The sequence below is a fragment of the Lytechinus pictus genome, chromosome 3 (assembly GCF_037042905.1).
Source record: "Lytechinus pictus isolate F3 Inbred chromosome 3, Lp3.0, whole genome shotgun sequence".
NCBI classification, from domain to species: Eukaryota; Metazoa; Echinodermata; class Echinoidea; order Temnopleuroida; family Toxopneustidae; genus Lytechinus; species Lytechinus pictus.
In genome coordinates, this window is record NC_087247.1 from 49443263 (window position 1) to 49466426 (window position 23164).

The following is a 23164-nucleotide window of genomic DNA, read 5'->3' on the forward strand; positions in this document are numbered from 1 at the left end:
CACCTATATTTGTCGCCAACTTTTCTCCAAATCGGCTGTATCAATTTCGCTGAATTTTTTGTCATATATAAAGTCTATCATAGAGACGCTCTTCTTAGCTTTTCAAGGTCATCTGGTCATGGTGACGTCATCTACACGCCATTTTGTAAAATTCTTTATTTCATCATATCTACATAACGGATAATCAATAATCAGTCATATTTACATCAAATAAACTTTAGATCAAAGGTCAACTATCGATGTCATCAAAGGTCATGACGCGCGCGTACGTGTGCGTCAAAATAAAAAAATGCTCAAAATCGTCTATAATTAATTTTGGGTACGTTTCAGGTCATTTTAAGCATTTCAACATTTTGCGTGCGCACACATATGCGCGCGCGTTTTCATGCGTAATGGCGTTACGCAGCATAAATTCGCTGTTTTTTCTATGCGTATCTATTATTGATATAATTTTCTGATCAAATTGATACCTGGATCAGCTCTCTACGATCATTAATGAGGGAATGAGCACCTATTAAAGTTTGCAGCATGCGTGTGAGTGAGCTCTTTCCATCTATTTCTATATGGGCAAAAACATGGCTATTAAAAATTCTCTGTAGCTCTTCAGAACGAACGGGGACCCCCAATTTTTTTTTCATATTTCGATAGAGTATGAATCATACATTTGATTTCATGTCTCATTGGACCCTAATGTATATTATGACGTCATCAAAATGGCGTCGGAAGTCAAAATATCAATTTTGCGTGTTATGACGTCATAATAATTATGCAAATTTGGCTCTAACTCCGTGAATATTGATCAATTTTCGCCCAATTTCGAATATGTTGTAGCTTAGGTCTTACTCTTTCTGAATTATGGCCTTTATTTTTCATTTTAATAAACGGATCATCCTGAAAAATTGCAAATAATAAAGGCATGTCATTTTTACTCATTTTGCGTGTAATCTCTATGGGACATGACTTCTTCTCAAAACTAGATTCTACATTCCTCTATTTCGTGAGCCATATCTCCATTTTTTCTTGTCAGTTATCCCTGAGCTTTTAGTATGTCGTAGCTGAGATTCTAAGTGTTGCCTTCATTTTCTGATCAGATGCCGGGATCATGCCCGTATTTCACTTGCAAAATTGGATTTGAGATTCTCGTATTTTGCATACGTGTAAAGTCTATGGGAAATATTGTAGCTTAATTGGTAAGGCGTCAGACTTGCATCTCATTCAGTAATGCGGGCAGGGGTTCAAGTCCGAGGGTGAACATGATTTTTTTTTTCTTTTTTACTATCTTGCGCACGATCATTTATAAGAATTCTAATGAATAATAGTCAAAATATTGCAAAATAAAACAGATTATAATTACTTTTTTCATATTATATCTTTCTAATTGTATCCGTCTATCTATCCGCTATCTATGTTATAAATCTATCTATCTTTCTATCTATCTATCTGTCTGTCTATCTATCTCTCTGTCTAATATATATCTATCTGTTTGAATATGTCTATCTTTCTATATCTATCTATATGTCTGTCTGTCTGTTTATCTATCTACCTACATGATATATCTATCTATCTTTCTTTCTATATATCTATCTGTATGTCTGTCTGTCTATCTATCTATCTATGTTCTATCTATCTATCGTATATCTATCTGTTTGAATATGTCTGTCTATCTGTATATCTATCCATTTATCTTTCAATCTAATAAATATTTATATTTTTCAATTTATTATATATATGTTTCTCTATCTTTTATCAATCTATCCAACTATATTTATATATCATCCAATCCATCTATCTATCTATCCGACTATCTATCTGTTTAAATATGTATGTCTATCTGTATGTCTATCTTTTTATCTTTCAATCTAATGTCTATTGATCTGTTTGAATAATTATGTCTGTTTATTTGTCTATCTAATATCTATCTATCTATCTATTAAATCTGTTTAATATGTTATTCTATCTGTTTATCTATCAATAAAATATATCGATATATTTTCTGTCTGTTTATCTGTGTATATGTAATATCATAATCACCGTTATCATCATCTTATGTCATCAATCATTATTATCATCATCCTCATCATCGTAATATTTGTCATCAATCGTTATCTATCTATTTATCTATCTATCTATTTATCTATCTATCTATTTATCTATCTATCTATCAATATATCTATCTATCTAATACGTATTTATCTGTTCATATATATTTCTATATCTATCTATATTTAAATATATAATTTATTTACCTTTCTTTTATTAATCTATCCACTTATCATTTATCTCTCCATCCATCTATCTATTTATCTATCTTTCTTATGTGTATCTGTTTAAATATGTATGTCTATCTGACTGTCTATTTATCTTTCAATCTAATATCAACTCATTTGTTGTCTGTTTATCTACTAGTATATATCTTTCTACGACAGACCACCTAATTCGTCCGCATGACGAATTAAAATCTAGTTTTATATTATACATTGTTGTCATTTGTGTTATTTTATCCTTGTTTACTTGTACTGAAAGGGGTCATTTTTAATAAGCCATCGACCCAGTGGAGATATTAGCCTTTGAATGTGAGAAGAATTGGGCTCTTGAAAATAGTCAACTTGCAAGTCACGCGCGACCGCAAGACAAAACAATGGTAATGTTGTAATGAGAATTGTCCTATCTAAAAGACTTTGGTTAGTAAAGAAAGTTAAATGATAAGCCACAAAGTGAGCTATAATGAGATAGGCCGGTTTGGAAAATTAACGGAGCGGTGACTTTGTTGGATTGAAGTTGAAAGTTAGGTTATTCGAGTGTTTTAGCTCAGAATAGAGAAACAAGAGTTTAGTGGATGGCCAAGGGCCTAGTTTAGAAAGCTGTAGAGAGGCTAGACGTAGCCGAAAGTAGAACTTCTTTTCATGCTTTTGCTGGAGTGAAAGTAGGCGTATATTTGTTGGAAAGAGACAACAGTTCTGTCTGGTTTGAACGTTAGTTACAGAAGTAAAAATGATGATTGGTACATTTACATCTACCTGAGATAACAAAATTTAGAAAACGAGATCATTTATAGAATGAAATCACTGTTCCATGTCATTGTGCCTGGATTGCTTGCTACCGATTATAAGGAATTAGTACTGTGAGAGAGACCTTTAATAATGTATTGAGTCATATATGTGTATTGTTTTGGCAAGTTGGACTTGGCAAACGAGGCACCAGGTGGGCAGTGTCACACATATGTGCTATAAATGCTGAATCATGAGTTGTTGATGAATTTGATTGTTTGTGCACATTTTAGTGTGCAAAATGACTAGTTTGCTGGTCTTGTTTTGACAGTGAATTCGTAGATCAATTTATTAGTAATTATTAGAATCATGCAATGTTTCCACTCACCAGAATTGTTGTAATGAGGCAGATTTCCGTGAAGATGCCGGAGAGCATGTGATATTGTCACACGAGGAAAGGTGCAAATGTTAACGGTTTCAGTGTCCTCGGGTCAAAGGTGACTGATTACGGGTTGTGACGCATGTATCGTATTTGTGAATAAGCCAATGGGAGTGTTGGTTTTGTGGATATTTATTTTATGTATGCTCCAGCAAGCCTGGGGTGGTATTCTGGAACACTGAATAACTTTTGTTATAAATTTTGTCATTTCTCTCCGAAATGTGTCACTGCTATGATTGCCACAAATCAGTATTTTGAACATTGTCTTTTCCCTGTCATATCGGCTCTAAGTTCACAACCATCTTTTCGGAAGCAAACCAATCAAAATCATCATTAGTTCCCCCAGTGGGAGCCCTTCTAGCCAATAGGAAGGCCCCGTGGCAGGTAGGGCGTATCCCCAATACAGTTGCTGGCATCGCGTAACTATGCGTATATTGATGCGCTAGGCAGCAAGCAAGATGATAGCTTTCCATATGGCCTAATTGAATGTAAAAATTCACAGCAACAGTAGAATTATAAGCAGGGATGTCTAAGAAAACAATTTTATCATTTGGACATCAAAAGTTAAGAACAAAATTTAAAGCGTTAATTTCCTATTCCTTTTTTTTTCAAAATGTGCAGTCGGATATTCAACATTAATTATAAGATACTATTATTTTTAGACAGTTTTTCGACTGCAATGATCCTGATAGGATATCTTGCACAGTTCTGTGACTCCTTGATTTTATTCTTTAGACTCTGATCTTGGCCATTGTGTGATCTAAAATTCTCAAGATATATATCAGTACAGATGTCATCATTTTGATTACATTGGTTGCTGCTATTTTTTTATCAGACAAATCAGCAAAGTTGTATGCCCGTGAGGGGAGAACCCACCTGTATAATTAGGGTCTGTGTCAGTGATGAAACAAGTCCTGATGCACAGGAAGAGAGAGAGAGAGAAAGAGCAAGAGAAAAATTAAGAATGACAGATCATTTTAATTGGGTATTTCATAATACTTGCATCTCCAACGTTCTCATGAGAGGCTTTAATAAAACGGGTTGACCAATATTTCCGAAGACATGTAAAATAGCACAGGGCACAAGTAAACATTGAAAAATGAAGAAAATGCATTTAAATTAAGTTGTATCTCAAGCTCAGGGAACTGAGGGAAGAATAGTGTTATCCCAGGAAGGGTGTGGTGTGTGATGTGGTTGGTAATCACTTTGAAAGACGAACATTGTTGTTAATCGTAATAAATGGTGTTTAGTATTCTTTGGTTGACCAACAGCTCAGGGTTAATTATGCAATGTCACAAGGGTGCAACTTGCATTCATTTATTATGTAACACATTGAGGATGCTACCATTTTTGGCAGATACTAGAGATGATGATATTCTGTATGTAGTTTCACATGCTGCAGTTTCATTTATAGGTTCCTCACATTAACACCCCTGGATCAAAGTCAATTAATGTTAACTATGTTGTAGATTTCCTCTCTCTGATAATATTAGATTGTAAAATATCAAGATCAATTTGTGGTACAAGTAGAATGGCCGTATTAAGACCCAGTCAAACAACTCTATCTTCGTACTCTTTTTTTCAATCGTTTTTGTCCTCCCTTCGTTCTCTTTTCCATTATAGACGGCACCAGAGTTCAAGACCATGCCCAGGCCAAGCAGAAACCATGATGGATATAGGTACCAGAGCTATCTTTGGCGAGGAGCATGACATGTTCCGGACAACTGCACGTAGGTTCTTCCAGGAAGAGGTAGCACCCAATCAGGATAGGTATAGTCTTAAATATTGGCATTATTTGGTTGATGTCACCTGTGCCTTGGAGATGCAAAGTGAAATGAATCACTGAAAGGTCATTCTACAAAGTGAGGGTGTAGAGTTGGGTCACCGCACAAGGGTTACCCCCTACTTTTATATGAATGGTGCAAAGGGTTCCAATCATGCTAAGGTTTTGGCACTACCCCGGGGGGGCAGTCAGATGTGACTGAAAGGGTTCGCGCTGACGACCACACAACACGGACACGACTCACAAGGGCTGAGGTTTTATTGGGTTCTTTTATTTACCAAGGGAAAACAGCCTCGGTCAGACACTAATTCCGCATTTTGCTTCGACATCTAAGTACATGAAAGGAAGTCCTTGCAGAAGTCTTCTATACTTCAAAGTTAAACTTTCTTCTGTAGGGACAAGTCTCCTCCTCAACAACAAACAGTGGGAATGCCCTTGCTACTGCCAGTGTGTCATGAGTCACTGGACTCTCTCCCTATCTAACAATAAAAGTGCAATGGTGCACATCAAAGTACAAAAGCATCCCTAAAGGGGGTACATGAATTGGCATTACTGCTACTCCTAAAAAGGCGGGAAAGAATTAGCCAATGAGCAGAGAGGGAAAGAGTAAGTCAAAGTTGGTAGAAGTACAGAGAGGGAGAAAGAGTACTAAAGATAAAGTTGGCAGATATAATGTGAAATATAGATTCATTTTATACATTATATACTGAAATGAAATAATAAAACAAAGTATCCTTTTGACTAGATTTTTTAAAGAAATATTATACAAGAAAAATCCAATTTACAACATCTTCCCCACGATTAATGTCATAATGTTTGAAACAAAGATACATGTAAAACACAAAAAATACAATATCTTCCCCACATTCCATGCAATAACAGTTGCTATCTGCGGTAATTGCATGTAATTCAAAATGAAATTAAGTGCTTACTACAGTAAGCTAAACATGCAAAAAAAATTATGTCGAACATTATAGAATATTAATCACACTCTATATCAAATGCATACAAGACAAAGTCTCTCTAAAAGAAATAATCTTTTCTCTTCACTTTGGTAATACCGACACTGGGAGATGTAGTCGATTTCTGTGTTGTCCTTTGTTCACCCGACGGGACCTCCGACGCTCGACCTCATGATTCATATTATCATGTCGAGATCTGTTTTTTTTGCATCTGTTTTTTTTGCATGTGGGGAAGATGTTGGGACAAAACATCCATATTCTCAGTCGTAGCTGATGATGAACTCGATCTGGTTTCCATGATCCTAGACTTGAATTTGGCACATAAAAAGAACTTTGCATACAGAATAGCGAAACCACAATACAATCACTGCACAAATCAGAGAAAAAAGAGCATACAAATGTTGTCCATTATTTTACATACAGTCTGACCGAGGCTGTTTAGAACCAGTCTAAAGTCATTCCAATTTTATGTTGTGCACGATGACACCAGGATAAGACCACATACACGTAAGTTCTCAAGATTTCTTCTAAGTCCGATATCTGCAGAGCCCGTACCAGATGGTCCCTTGTTGCTGATGATCCCACTTCTGACACCATTGAAAGGGTTCGCGCCGACGACCACACAACACGGACACGACTCACAAGGGCTGAGGTTTTATTGGGTTCTTTTATTTACCAAGGGAAAACAGCCTCGGTCAGACACTAATTCCGCATTTTGCTTCGACATCTTAAGTACATGAAAGGAAGTCCTTGCAGAAGTCTTCTATACTTCAAAGTTAAACTTTCTTCTGTAGGGACAAGTCTCCTCCTCAACAACAAACAGTGGGAATGCCCTTGCTACTGCCAGTGTGTCATGAGTCACTGGACTCTCTTCCTATCTAACAATAAAAGTGCAATGGTGCACATCAAAGTACAAAAGCATCCCTAAAGGGGGTACATGAATTGGCATTACTGCTACTCCTAAAAAGGCGGGAAAGAATTAGCCAATGAGCAGAGAGGGAAAGAGTAAGTCAAAGTTGGTAGAAGTACAGAGAGGGAGAAAGAGTACTAAAGATAAAGTTGGCAGATATAATGTGAAATATAGATTCATTTTTATACATTATATACTGAAATGAAATAATAAAACAAAGTATCCTTTTGACTAGATTTTTTAAAGAAATATTATACAAGAAAAATCCAATTTACAACATGACCAAATTATTTCCAAGCACCCCCGAAACAAGTTTTTCTCTGTGTACAAAATAACCACCTAAACAAGTTTTTCGCGGGCTTCATTTACACATATTTGCCCCTAAACTAGTTGCCGCCAGACCCCTTAAACAAGTTTTGTTTACTTGCTAACAATATAAGCTTAAATAGACAGAACTATATTCATGGGGAAAAAACATACCCTAAACACGTTTGGCTAGCCTTAAAAAAAACGCTTTGGAAAGAAAAAATACCCTAAATACGTTTGACCCCGCAATTGACCATTGACCAGTCTTTCAAAATCACCCTTTTTTTAAATCAGTGTTTTTGATACCCTTAATGAGTGCACGCATGGCTCGCGTCCAAAACTGAAAAAACACCCCTTTAAACACGTTTTTTGGGGGGTCACACATGTGTACAGCAATATATTTGACTGGCCTCCCCAGGGGTGCTTATTTGTAAAGTATTTCCACAAATAGCATCCTGTCAGTGGGACATATTTTTTTTCCATTGTAACTCAGTGAGCATCTATGAAACAAGAAGGGGCTTGTTCCGGGAGGGGGGGCACATACATTGACGAGTGGATACCATGCGCTACCCCAGAAACACGTAAAAAGGATGTCTTTTTCAAGATAGGTATGTAATAAGGGTGTCAAAAACACTAAAATAATGAAAAAGGGTATCTATTTCGCTAGGAAAGCTACGTGTTTAGGGTCAAATTTGCGAGGGTTTTAAAAAGACTAAAATGTTTTATAAAGGATTAAGGATGTACTCTTTGCCCCAGCAGTCAACACTACGTGTTTAGAGTCCGATTTGCGCGAGGTGTAGGAGGTGGGGCCGTACTAAACCCAATGATGACTGTAGGTAATAAGGTAAAACCGACGTCCGTGACATAACAATTAAAATATTGCTGTACTTGTTTAGGGGTTCAATTCAGGGAATTCTTGCCATGAGTATCATTTTGTTTCCAATATTTGTTAAGGGTAGGGTTTCACACGCCAATACTTGTTAAGGGTAGGGTTTTCAGAATATTGAAAATACTTGTTTACGGTGCTTTTCGAGACCCCATGGTCGCGCAGGGTATCCACTCGTCAATAGAAGGGGGGGGGGGGCTTGTTAAAACATAACACATGCATGCTTTAGTCTTTTGCCCTGGTAGACTTGAATGGCCATGATCTTTGGTTTGACAGGCAAGCTCACTCCCGTAGGATATTACTCCAATCTATTCTCAAGAAAAATACAGATGCGAAGCCAAATATAAAATTTCAAAAATTGAAGAGGTATATGTACCCGATGCTGAAACACTTTGTTAAAACAGCATTGCTACCAAGCTAGTATAACCAAGTATTTGGCACTTGTTTACTAGTCATTGTGGTAAACTTCTTTTGTGAATTTTAGTGAAATGTGCAACACCTGGGGAAAGGTCATTTTTGCAAATCTCCTACTCTAGGATTTATCTATTTTGAACTGCGTGGTCCACAAATAAAATGTGAAACATTTTCTAACAATGAAATGCAATGGAGTAATTTTTTCTGACAATCTTGCTTTTTAAACTTTCTGAATGATTACTCTTGTGTAAGGCTTTTTTGTTAAACAATTACAGTATATCCATCGCGTATCTAAAACAAGTTTACACTTAGAAATAATCCTGTAAAATTGTATTTGTAATATCCTGAAGCTTTTTCTACATTTAAACGTTGGTACAGACCACTTTAAGCAAATGACGATATAACTGTCGAAAAATATTTTCGTTTGAGTAAGCACCACTTACTTTTGAAAAGTTTGTGAAAAAGAATTTGTGCAGAACTTGGAAATAGTTTATGAATAAAAGTAGACGTTAATCATGGAGAACACAAGTCATGGACTTTAGCTAGGGAGATTGATTTGAAGATATCTTTTACATTTTTACATTGTTTCCTTGCCCAAAACACTTCATAGAGCACCACTGCACCCCCCCCCCCTTCCTCCCCACACACTGATGCCATCATGATGATATCTGCTTTACACTGAGCTGTGATTCACATTGAATGGCTTATGCTTGATTTCCGTTTTATTAGCCGTTGTAAAGCTTGGGAAAATATGGAGAAACATTAACTAAATGAAATATGAAATTTAAACCCACTTTGAATGATGAAAACTTAGTGAAAAAATGCTGCAGATGTCTAAACTTTTGTTCTCTGATCTAACTTGCACAAAAAGGTAAAGGTTGTGCTTACTTATTTTGGTGACAAAGTTGATACGAAATATTTGAATATATCTGTTTTATTTAAATTGGCTTAAAGTGTCAAAGAAATGTTCCGCCCGGTAAGTTTCTTTTTGCTCTTTTTTCATGACGCAGCGTGAAAATGAGCATTTCTGCGCAAACAGATTAATTTTTGCAAGCCTTACAAAAGTGGACAGTACTGGGTACTCACTCAAGTGTAATATTCTGCCGAAATTGTTACTTTCATTTGAGAGATGAGACCCAAACCCAGGAATTTATGTGAGAAAATTACCACCGTGTTGTATATTTTTCAATTCCCAGGACTTTTTCAAAGTGTTAACTTTTTTATTGATGCGAAGTGTACATGTATATCATCACGCATTCTGCTGCCCTGGTATAATTTCCTAATTTGAAGGCTTTATAATATCATAATGTGAAATTTAACAATATTGCTTGGAATAATATTCATAATTCATTGTCAAAACATTATGATTTTACTATATTTATTGTTATGCAATAGGTATGAGAAGCAGAGACATGTTGATAGGGAGATTTGGGAGAAGATGGGTGCTGCTGGCATGCTAGGTGTTGCTATTCCAGCAGAAAAAGGTGGGGTTGGTGGAGATCTTCTTATGACTGCAATCACATGGGAGGAGCAGTAAGTAACAAATTGCATGGACATTTTTTTTTAGCTGGCAAGTGTATTTGAACATAGGTAATTTTGTTGAATTTTGATTGATAATGAACAGAGCCCAGCAGGTGACATGAAGAAAACAATTCTCAGTGGATTATTTTGTTCCCTCAAAAGATTATTTCGTTCCGTGAAATATTATTTTGTTCCCACGTGATATGCACTTTGCGGCAATCTTAGGAGAGAGACAAAATTATTTTGTTCCCTCAAAATATTTTGTTCCCACAAAATAATTATTTCGTCTCTCTCCTCCTAAGATCGCCGCATAGCGCATATCACTTGACGTAATATGCCCTATGCGGCGATCTCGTGAGGAAAGAGACAAAAATATTATTTTGTTCCCTCCAAATATGAATTTTTTCCCACAAAATATTATTTTGTTCCCTCCAAATACTATTTCATTCCCATAAAACATTATTTCGTTCCCTCGAAATAAGAAATAATTATTACGAGGGAAAGAAATCATTATTTTGTGGGAACGAAATAGTCCACGGATAATTTTTTCTCTTTCGTGCCACCTGGCGGGCTCCATAATAATGCAATAAAGGGGAAAGGTTAACTTTATAGTCACACCCTATAGGCAAGATAAGAGCCAGTGTAGGCATGATAAGAGATGACACAGCATCAGTGAACAATACTGGTCTTAAGATCAAGGGGGGCACATGGAAAGACAGTCCTAGGATAAATCAAGGACGTGTTAGGAAGGATAGAAATTCCAGCACAATACATTAAAAAATCTATAGGATTTCCTTACATTTTTCTCAGGATTTATAGGCATCAATAGGGTATTTTTATACTCGTTTTTTGAAAGCGGCAAGAGATCAAAATTTTTAAAAATTTCCTTTTATATCATTTTTCTTAAAATGACTCCAGCATATTTTACAGCAAAATTTGGCAATGTTGATCAGATAAATGATTTATATTGTCTAAAGCTAATAAAATTTGTCTGGATTTTGAATGACTTTTTTTTAACTATGTACAACATACATTTTAGTCTCATCTGCATAGCAGAGCAAGACTATAGGCGCCACTTTTCTGTCGGCAGAGGCGGCGTCAACAACATTGAAATCTTAACCAAAGTTAAGTTTTTGAAATATCATTATAACTTAATTAGTAAGTGTATGGAACTAGTTCATGAAACTTGGACATATAGTATCCCTGATCATGTGTGTCAGACTGTCAGGTCAAATGATCAAGGTCATTAAGGGTCAATCAACTTAGTATTAATGATGTTTATTGTGAATAATTATTCATTATAGTTGTTTTCAATGTCAGCACTGCTGCGATTTTGAATCGTGTAATGCAGGCGAGACTGCTAGAGGCATTTCACTTGTTAGCAATTAGAGTCGTGTTGCTCGAATTTCACCATCACTTTCAGTATTGTAATGAAAAATACAATGCTCCTTCCCACTGTTGCGTCTATTAGACATGATCTTGTCACTACTGTTTTTGTCTGACCTGCAAAGCAGAGTGAGACTATACAGTAGGTGCCGCTTTTCTGGCGGTGTCAACATCAAATCTTAATCGAAGGTTAAGTTTTTGAAATGACAGCATAACTTAGAAAGTATATGGACCTAGTTCATGAAACTTGGACATAAGATTAATCAAGTATTACTGAACATCCTGCTTTAGTTTCAGGTCACATGACTAAGGTCAAAGGTCATTTAGGGTCAATGAACTTAGACCATGTTGGGGGAATCAACATCAAAATCTTAACCTAAGGTTAAGTTTTTGAAATTTCGTCATAACTTCGAAAGTATATGGACCTAGTTCATGAAACTTAGCCATAAGGTATTACTGAACATCCTGCCTGAGTTTCAAGTCACATGACCAAAGTCGAAGGTCAATGAACTGGCCATGTTGGAAGTAATTATTATATTGCTGTCATAACTTTCAAAGTTTATGGATATAGTTTATGAAATGTGGACATAGGGGTAATCAAGTATCACTGACAAGTCTTAGGTCACATGATCAAGGTCAAATATCATTTAGGGTCAATGAACGTAGTATTGTATCATTATATGAATTGTGTTTTTTTGAATAATTATTTTATAGTAGTTTTCAAAGTCAGCACTGCTGCTATATTGAATTGCGTAATGCAGGTGAGACTGCCAGAGGCACTCTACTTGTTTCAAATAAGAGCCTTTTTTTTTACTGCATTTTTGTCTCGCTTGCACAGCAAGTGAAAAAAATGGAGGCGCAGCTTTTCCGACAGCCTCGACAATGTGTACAGATTTTTTTTTAATGTCATCATAACTTAAAAAGTATATGGACCTAGTTCATGAAAATTGGACATAAGAGTAATCAAGTATCAATGAGCCATCCTGCCTGAGTTTCAGGTCACATGGCCAGGGTCAAAGGTAATTTAATATTGACTTTGGCCATGTTGAGGGTACTTGTTGAATTACCATCATAACTTAAAAGGTTATGGATCTATTTCATGTAATGTTAAATGAAGGGTAATCAAGTATCATTGATCTTCTTGCACAAGTCTTAGGTCACATGATCAAGGTCGAAGGTCATTTAGGGTCAATCAACATAGTATTTAAGCTTAGATGCATGGTGTTTTTAATGAATAAGGGCAGGTCCAAGCTATTTGACGTGTGACGTACGGGACATTTAGAGACTTTAAAGTTGTGTAACATAAAAAATAAATGCACAATAGAGAATCTTTCATGGATTTTGGAAGGCCAGTTGTGCCCTCTTTATTCAGTAAAAAATTAGTGATCCACAATTCCATTAACGATGTAATATTTTAATTAATATGCGCTGTGACGTACGGGACCAAAAAAAAGCTGATTTTTTTTTTGAAAAAAAGTTTGTCATTAAAACTCTGTGAATTGGAATAAGCTGGAAATCTCTCATTATCATGTTCTCATCTTGTATCTTATCAAGTTTCATTAGCCATGAATGAAATGATAGAACTCATTGTTGTTATTATGTAATAGCTCAAAATATAAACATCTGCGCTGTGACGTACGGGACATTTGTCTATGTGTAAAACGAATGGGGAAAGTGAAATTTCATCAAAATTTCTAATTAACTTGATGTAAACCAAAGTAAATTAAGTTTTATATGGATTATCATGATTGATATATATTTCTTTAATAGCATACACTGAAACAAAACATAGCAAACACTTTACGACATTATGAATGTTATGAAAGATGTCTTGCAAATAATTCCATGTGTTAAACGAATGGGGAAAGTAAAATTTCATCAAAATTTATAATTAACTGGATGTAAACCAAAGTAAGTAAGTTTTACATGGATTATTATGGTTGATATATATTTATATTATAGTGTATGATTAAACAAAACATGAAAAAAATGTATGACCTTGAAATTATGAAAGATTTAATTGGAGCGTTGTGGCCCAGTGGATTAGTCTTCGGACTTTGAAACAGAGGGTCGTGGGTTCGAATCCCAGCCATGGCGTAATTTCCTTCGGCAAGAAACTGATCCACAATGTGCTGCACTCAACCCAGGTGAGGTAAATGGGTACCGGTAGGAAGTAATTCCTTAAAAAACTGTGTGCGCTATGAACGCCTAGCTTAGCCGGGTAATATAGGAGCGCCTTGAGCACCTAACAAGGTGGATATGTGCGCAATATAAATACCCTATATTAATTACTAACATATGTTAACGAGTATGCTAATATATGCACCCTTGTTTATTTAATACAAATCATAACTTTATTATCAGCCTTTTACCAATATTCAACCACTGATATAATATCATTTATCTCAATTTACTTGATCTTTGCTACTACTTGAAAAATAACCCTATTTTAGAATTACATAGAAATCCTATGTATAATGTATGGTGTGTCCCGTACGTCACAAAGCTTAATTAGCTGATATAATTAAACAGGAAATTAATTCACTAACTTCACTTTAATTTTTGGATGTATAGTAATATATGAATTAGAACTCTCCAAAGTGTGAAGAAAACTGTTCAACTTTTCCTTAATTAGAATCTAAAAAACATATGCTAAATTGTGACGTACGGGACATTGCCTGTTGGACACCAGATAATTTACTTAATTAATTAAATTTCAAAATCATTATTTTTCTCAAATGTTTGTATTAACTTAGATTTCATTGCTTTTCAGAAAACACCTGTTCCTATGCGCATCATAAACAACCTTCATAATTTACATCTAGAATAAAAGTCTATATTTAAATTCTCACACAAGTCCCCACAGAAATATTTTCAAATATATAATTTGCATTATCTGCAGATCAAAAAATGTGATGTCCCGTACGTCACGCTAATTAATGATTTCTTGGAATCATGACCTTGGCATTCATTAACTTCACGTTTTCAGAAGAAAAAAATATAGGGCAAAAAACTTCAGAGTATAAGCTTTAAAATGACATACAATATGTTAGATTTAAGATTCAAAGTCACCACTGCTGCTATATTGAATCATGTAATATGCAGGCAAAACTGCCAGGGTTTCACTTGTTCAATAAACAAACAGGTTTGACCCCTGAATTCTGATATTTCCATAGGTTCTGTACAGGGCCCATTCGGATCCAGGAAGGAATGGGTTGATGCTAATTATTATTATCATTGTTTCATTGTGCTCAATGTCAAGCAGTGTTTACCTGTGTTAAAGTATTTAAGAACAGTTTGCATTCCCTTAGAAAAAAATGTTCAGAGATTCCTGTGCCCCCCCCCCTTATGTTATTTCTAATCTATATGATGCCAACAATTATCCTAAAGAATTTCTAACACATTTCGATGTTGAGGCAATTGTTGATATGTTTGAAATAATGTCTGTCAAATTTATGTTAATTCATTGTCTCCCTTTTATTTTTTCAGAGCCTATGTGAACGGAGCTGGCACATCATTTCCACTACACAGTGACATTGTTATGCCATACATTGCAGAGTATGGTACCCAGGAGCAGATTGAGAAGTTTCTTCCAGATATGGCAGCAGGAAAGAAAGTTGGGGCTATTGCTATGACAGAACCAAGTGCAGGAAGGTGGGCAATCTAACCTTCCTGTAGCCATAATTAATTCTTTCTTTCATTTCATCGAAAATATACTAGGTCTAACATAATAATAATTTTATATACCACAAATTAGCAAATTGCCTCTAAGCGGTTAAGAGAAAGGAATTATGAAGTATAAAGGAAATAGAAATAGAAATACTTTGCACAACAAAATGTATCAAAACTAACATTACAACTTACAACTAGTTCTCACCAGATCATGAATAAAGAACACACATACACACACAAAAGATCAATCAAAATTTTATTGGACTCTTTATGTCATATCTCTTAAATGACAACTTGCTAACGGTTGTATGAGTGTTCAATTGTTAACGTTGTCTAGGACCATGCAACAAAGAACACATTAATATGCCTCCGGCAACCACCTATCATAACGTAAGTTGCCTTTAGATTTATGTTTTGGGGTCATACGTCAGTCCATTTATTCCATTTTCATTCCCCCGTTAACCAAAGAACCATAATAGATCACCTTCATACTTGGTGCAAATATACTTGATCCTAATATACTGGGTATGTATAAGGAGTGAGAATAATGTGATCAGGTTTAGGTATATCAAGGTCAAAGGTCAAATTCCATAGAGGTCATTATATACCAGAATGTATCTCATTTTCACAATTTTTTAATGTAATATATAGGTTCAACTTCAAACATTGCTCATGTGTGCATATTGCAGTGGCAATGATTTGATTAGATTTGGGATCATGAGATCAAGGGTCACATTAAAGTGAAATATCTTCTCTCAATATGTGAAAGTGGAGCATTGTGGCCTAGTGGATTAGTGGCATAATTTCCTTCAGCAAGAAATTTATTCACAATGTGATGCACTCACTACAGGTGAGGTGAATGGGTACTTGGCAGGATTAATTCCTTGAATGCACTTATATGTAGCGCTGAAAGGCATCTCGAGCTAAAGCCGGGGTAATAATAATAATAATAAACACTACGCCTCGCAATAGATTATTTCTAGATAGATGGCGCTATATAAATGTCTATTATTGTTATTATTATTAATAACTATTTACAAGGTCAACTTGAAACCTGAATCATGTATGTATATGGGAGGGACAATGATATGATTAGAGCTTTGGGTCACACAGATCACTGAAATAATTACTATGTATATACATTTGAGATACTTTGTTTTCACAATAACTGAACTACCGTTGTAGGGATAACTTTTAATCTTGCGTCATACATGCATATTGGAGGACAATGGTCTGATTAGATTTGGAGGTCATCTGATCAAAGGCTAAATGTCATGTGTGAAAATGTCTCCTCCTGACTGTTAGTGAACCTTTTGTGGGATCGTCTTTAATCTTGCTTCATGTATGCACATACATGTATGTGAGTGAGGATGATCTGAGTAAATTTTGGGGTCACAAAGTAAAAGGTCATAGGTCACAGACTTTTAGAACATTTAAGATATTATGTTATACACTAGTACAGTTGAGGCCAAAAGTTTACATACACCCATGGAATTCAGGGAAATATGTTCGCTTGCCAAACATCGTAAAATTTACTACATGTATATCTTCAGAAATATAGATACTACCATGACAAATTTGGTATCAAATGAAAGAATGTATTAAGCTCTTTTCACATGATTGGGATGCCGTTGGGATTAAAGTATATTTCAGGTGGAATTTCCTTTGAAGAAAAAAAGGAATATTCATGCCAAATGTATTTTATTGTTTGTTATTATAAATTTCAAACATCGTTTCATGAAATATAAATTTCAAATCTATGATTTATGTTACATTTTCTATCATGATATGTCACCACTGAACAAAAAAGTGTAATCTGAAATATTTGTGTTGAGAAGTAACTAGCACAAATGTGAAATGTTTTTCTCAAGTTTTTATTTATAATTTGTCTTAAATATGAAGATTTTGGGAGGAAAAATTACAACTAAATATTTTTCAGCTCCTGATGACAAAGTAATGTGATGAAGGGGCATGACATATTCATTTGTTTGATATCAAATTCGTCATGATAGCACAAATATTTTATTAGATACATTAAATTTAAAGATGTTTGGCAAGTGTCAACTTTTCTTTGAATTTCCTGGGTGTATGTAAACTTCTGGCCTCAACTGTATATCCTTGATCTGGCAATTGTGGAAGCATAAGTTTGTTTTTTGTTTTATTGGGTTTTCATGATTTTGTGTAACAAATCACATATAAACAATACAAGTAATTTGAAAATAAAAATAAAAAATAAAAAGCAGCATACACATTATTAGTTTACATTAGAAAAAGTACAGCTTATCAACAGGTAGTGAGTGATAAACATGTAGTAAAAGCAGTCACTTTGTCTCTTCTAAGTATTCCTCATCCCCTATAGTATAGTAAAGGCATAAATATCAGGTGATTTACCTATTATTAGAGATTAACAAAATTCTATCCTCAGAAGGCATATGAAATTATTCTTCAGTTACAAAAATAAATAATGATAGCATATCTTACAACTTAAATCTCCATGTCCGAAAATGGCTTGTAAGTTTATTATTTTTCTTGGCAATACAATATCCTTGTTAGAGGTCAAATATGCTTTATAACCATCAAAAGTTGGTGGTTTGTTCTGAAATTCACAAATAGAAATATAAATTTAAGCAAAAGAAACAAATATGTAAGGAATGTATCGTCAGTATAACCGAACATCTTTTCAAATTTGAAACATTCTGTAAATCAGGCTTTTTGGTTTCCTTAATAATAGCTTTCATGACTTCATCCCGAATGGGTTTCACAACAAGACATTCAATAAAAAGATGTAAATAGGTTTCTGGGTCACTGTTACAAAATGAACAATTAGGGGATTCCTTCCTTTAAATTTTATACAGGAAATCATTCAAACCTAATGCTTTATGAAATATCTTGAAATAAAAAGAGCACACACGTGTCATTATAGTGGACTTAAATTTATTTACATGAACTTTCTCCCAATTAAGCCCATCTGTGTTATGGAGATCATTCCAAAATGCTATACGTTTTTCTGGAACACATGGTTTAAATAGAAGCATAAGTTTTGACTGAGTGCAGTTGAGAATCCTAGATTTTATAATATATTACTAATTTCCTAGTGATGTGGTCACTTCCTTCAAACTGTAAACATAGTTTGGATTTTGGGCACATATTCCAAATAAAGAGTTATGAAAGGTTAAATTCCTCTTTATTTTTTTCTGAAGTTGTAACATTCTTATTTACCCATGCACATTTAAACCATGAGCTGAACAAAGGAGACCCAATCCAGTCAGAATATATAATGCTTAAGAGCTTACAGAGACAATGTATTGACATATATTTTGATACTTTTGTGATTTGGTGCCATGAGGCATTCAAGTTTTAAAAGTGTTAAAAGTGATCATCATATTTATTTTTACTGCACAGTGACTTACAGGGAATCAAAACCATTGCAAAGAAGGATGGAGATGACTATATCCTCAATGGAAGTAAGGTAAAACCCCTAGATTTATTCTTTTATTCATTATGTTTGTAGGTCCACCAACTATCTAACGATTCTAGGATGGTCTCAGTTAGGGGAACAGAGCAATTTTCACCCTTGCAGGCTTTGTGTCCTGGCCATGTTTTGTAAATTCTATGGGATATTCCTGGACATTCCTGCTATCAGTTTTTTCTTCTTCCTGACATGCAGACAATCGACAATGAGACAATCTACAACTAATAAGTCATCAATGAAACAGAATTTCAAGCCAAAATTAGTCTGTATAATCTTCTTTATTTAGTGTTCTAGTTCAGTATTTCATGAGTTTATTCCCATCACTTTATCCATGTATCATCTTCTGTTATTGTTATTGAAGAGCAGTGCATTCAAGCTTGAGTAGGGTTTTGTTTAAGAAAGCCCTTGCCTTTCATCCCTCTATTGCAAAATCCTTCAGGTTTTCATCACAAATGGTTTCCTGTCTGATGTGGTTGTAGTGGTAGCAATCACAGACCTGAGTGCTCAGAAGAAGGCCCATGGAATTGGCTTGTTCTTGGTCGAGGAGGGCATGCCAGGATTCACTAAGGGTAGGCCCTTGGAGAAAGTTGGACAAAAGGCTGTGGTAAGTCATCTAACTTGGAAGGTGTAGCAGATGTCTATTCTTTAGACACCTAGCACAGTGCCAGATTTTGGAGATTTCAAGTTCAGGGGGAATTGGGGTACATGTAGCTAGACACAACCATTGTCCGAGTGAAGAGTATAAGAAAGTGTGCTACTAGCGAGAACTAAGACCTGAAATTGTGTTATGTTTTTGGCTGGCATTTGTAATAGCTGCCCTCAGCTGGCTTGCACAAATATAAACATAGAGGGCAATCATCACTTTTTCTCAGAGTTATTAACAGACAGAGTGGCGACACGCGCACTGAAAACAGGATACGGGCGGTCAAAGGTCAGCCATGGGGGGCTGATTAGTTCCCTCTGCGCACATGCAATGATTTGGCAATCCTCGCTATTTTTATTCCCGTTTTATTATTTCTGATTAATTTATTTTCGGCAAACTAGCCTAGGTCCTGAAGAAATAATAATCGAGTCTAATTTGTACTGCATGCAATTGCTGAGAATACTATGTAATTTCTCCTCTTTGGTTTAGAGCTTGATGATGGATCCCCTTTAACATTTTGGTTTGTCTGGCATATTTATTAAAGATCAATTCCATTTTTTTTATTGAAAATTAATGTTGAAGAATTATAAAGGTTTGATTTACTCAATCTATGAATAAAGAATGGAAATATGGAAAAAAATAGGCAACTTAGAAATATGGGAACACGAAAAATCAACAAGGTGATGCTAAAGATATAATATGGAGTGGAAAACTCTGGGGAGGGGGCAGGGAAATTTTCTACTTCTGAAACACTGCATTGAATTTTTGTAGTCACAACGACGCGGTATTGTACAAGGATAATAAACAAGAAGCAAAGTATAGTGATCACAAAATATATAAGAAAAGCATATATTTTGACTTTATATATTTTATCAAAAGTTAGAGCATAATTTAATGTAGTCCCCTGAAAAAATATGGGTTATTATACCTGTGGTGATTTAGGGGGTAGGGCTCAGGTGGCACCTCCTACCTCAACAATTTTCACTGACTGTCAATCAATTGGAAATAGGAGCATTGTACTCAGATCGAATTTCACGTCTTAAAGTGATCTCGAATAATTTCAACGTACAGTCTGAATATTAAAATTTAACCAACCTGTTAAAGGATTTGTAATCAGATGGGCCGGCAAACTTGCCCTTTTTATGTCACATTAAAATTAACCATTTATCTTTGTTTTTATAACAAAAAGGGGAATTTTACTGATGAATTATTTCTTGTTTTTTTGTTGTTACCATTATTATGACGATCATCATAGTCACAATTGATTATTATCATTGAAATCATTATTTTTATTATGATCATCATTGACATCGTTATAATTACCATCATTATCAGGGCGGCAAACGTCATACTTTCTTTCTTCTTCTTTAAGTAAAAAAGTTGTGGCGGTTGTTGCCCCCACCCCCCCCCCCCTTGGCGATGCCCTTGATCAGCACTAGTATATTTTTAATAGGAGGCAAAGGATCCAAGCGTTATAACTTTTTACCAAACAAAAAATAAGGGGTATATTTTATAGAGTGACAATACCCATACAATCGGACACCGTACTAATTCCCTTCGATTTTCTCTTCTTTGTTTGAATGATTTCAATAAAAAAGTAGGGGGTTATCGCCTTTCAACCCGTGGCGCCCGATCATCATTATCATATCTTGTAAATATTTGAAGAAATGTAATTTATACTTGTTTCTATCCTAACTTTCATCAGCGTCCGCCATGTTTTTATTATAAGTGAAATGATGTAGGCTTATTCTTAAATTATTGTCTATTTAAAAATTTTAAATGCTGATTATTTTCCTTTTATTTTCGGCACTTTTCGATCTTCCTAGTAAAAGCAATTTCATTTGATTATAAATTCGCGAATTGACAATGACGTCAAATTAAAAAAAATGTCAATAATCTTTTAGTTTTGAATGTACATGTTTATTAGTACTACCCCTCCCTGTATCACTCTCTTTGCTTCTCTCATCTCTGGGTCTCTCTCTCTCTATTTCATTCTCCGATGTCTCTCTTCCTTTCTCTTGTTTAGTGTAATAAAAAAAGAAGAAAAACCATAGGGTTAGTCTCAACTGATTAGACGCCTGTGCATGTTTAAGATGGAAAGCTTATAGCTATAGCAGGATTAAGGACCGTGACGAATATTGAAAATGAGAGAGAAAATAACTAGACTACATAACCCATGCATAGGCGGATCTATTGGCGGAGCAAAAAAAAAGGGAAAAGGGGAAAGAAGAAAATAAAAGGAAAAGGGAAAGAGGAGGAAGGGGGGAGGAGGAAGACGAGTGAATAAAACAAGGTGAGGGGAAGAGTTGGAAAATACCAACAAAAGTATCTTTCATATCACAATATATTGCATGTTTGATGTCTGAGATACATATCTTGCTCAATAGGCTGATATGGAGCTTAAATATCAAGTTTTGAAATCAATATAATACAAATCATATTTCAGTTCGGACATCGAGCTTTCATTATTTTCTTTGATTTACAAATTGATTTCTGGGAAATATTATCTTTCATATTAGAAAAACAGTGTAAAAATTGTAGTCATCTCTTTAATACTTACTCCAAAAATGTATTTAAAACATCAAGAGCTTAAATCATACTGTATAGTTTAATTTATTTACATAAAATTGCATAATTCGTTGAAGAATGATTTAAAACAATTTTAAAACAATAAAAAATTATTAGAAAACGTTTTTTATTACAACCCTGATGAATTGTTAAGAATATATTATCTCATGCATCCTATTCATAATTACAAAAGTGCGTGGTGGAAAACTCAGTATCGCGAACCTCGTGCGAGCATGACTCTAAACCGGAAGTGGTGATGACGACCCGACGGAGTGAAAATTATCTCGTCTCGCGCATTATGAGATTTTTGTTCCTATTTGGGGTAGCGAGAATTGGGCTTATTCGATAATAAAACTTTCATGAATTTCTGATAATTTAATTGTCTTTTTTTCATAATGGAATATTGACAAATTTCATTTGGCGCTTACGAAGAGGAATAGGAAGATGTCCATTTTCATATGACAAAATGTCCTTAGAATGTCCCAGTCCTAGGTTAAAATAATTTAAGAAATATCAGCTCGCGCTTCATGCTCGCATCATCTATTACGTGCAATCCATATCCACTTCACAATTTTCATTTTCAGTGCTTGTAATAGAGCTTTAATGATCATTTTTCAGATCAGAATATCAACATTTTTAAAGTAGGAAGATACCTAATTACCCATCTTCATGGTTTACAAAACATGAATAGAGAGTCCCGTTTCTAGCTAGGTCTAAGTCTCTTTTTTTCCGCTCGCATTGTTAAATTATATACCTATTCTGTTCATGACTACAAAAATGCTTAGAAATAGAATGTCCTTTTTTAGGTCGGAATGTCAAAAAATTTCAGCTCGCGCTTCGCGCTTGCATTATTTGATTGATCTAATATGCATCGTCTTCATGGCTAACTGCAAACAGTCCTTAACAGGTTCCTTTTCGATCAGGCCAGAACGTATATTATAAATTTCGCGCTCGCAGTAATTATTTGGTAATATACGCATCTTGTTCAGGATCACAAACATTACCCAGAATGTTCAATTTTCAGGATAAACTATATGATTCTTTTTTAAATTTTAGATCACACTTTGCGCTCGCAATAGTTTAAATAGGGCCTTTATACAGTGCGTATCAAAAAAAAGTTTACACTTTGAAAAAATCCTGTAAAATTATACATTTGTAATATCCTGAACACTTGTCCAAATTTTAACATTGGTACAGGTCCATTAAATCAAATGA

The 23164-nt window shown here is 34.9% G+C and overlaps 1 protein-coding gene across 1 annotated transcript; it reads left to right on the plus strand.

Annotated features, from left to right (window-relative positions):
• Positions 1 to 5052: 5052 nt before the first annotated feature.
• On the plus strand, positions 5053 to 21410 carry LOC129255524 (long-chain specific acyl-CoA dehydrogenase, mitochondrial-like). The gene is made up of 5 exons (XM_064097892.1): positions 5053 to 5196; positions 10083 to 10220; positions 15084 to 15248; positions 18669 to 18735; positions 19178 to 21410. The coding sequence occupies exons 1-5, from the start codon at positions 5093 to 5095 to the stop codon at positions 19367 to 19369; spliced, it is 666 nt and encodes a 221-aa protein (XP_063953962.1). The 5' UTR covers positions 5053 to 5092; the 3' UTR covers positions 19370 to 21410.
• The last annotated feature ends 1754 nt before the right edge of the window (positions 21411 to 23164 follow it).

Bases quoted from the DNA above. Each gene is read 5' to 3' on its own strand.
- LOC129255524 (XM_064097892.1), top strand. From the start codon at position 5,093: ATGATGGATATAGGTACCAGAGCTATCTTTGGCGAGGAGCATGACATG. The intron at 15,249-18,668 runs GTGGGCAATCTA...TTTACTGCACAG, and splicing joins ACAGAACCAAGTGCAGGAAG to TGACTTACAGGGAATCAAAA. The intron at 18,736-19,177 runs GTAAAACCCCTA...AAAATCCTTCAG, and splicing joins ATATCCTCAATGGAAGTAAG to GTTTTCATCACAAATGGTTT.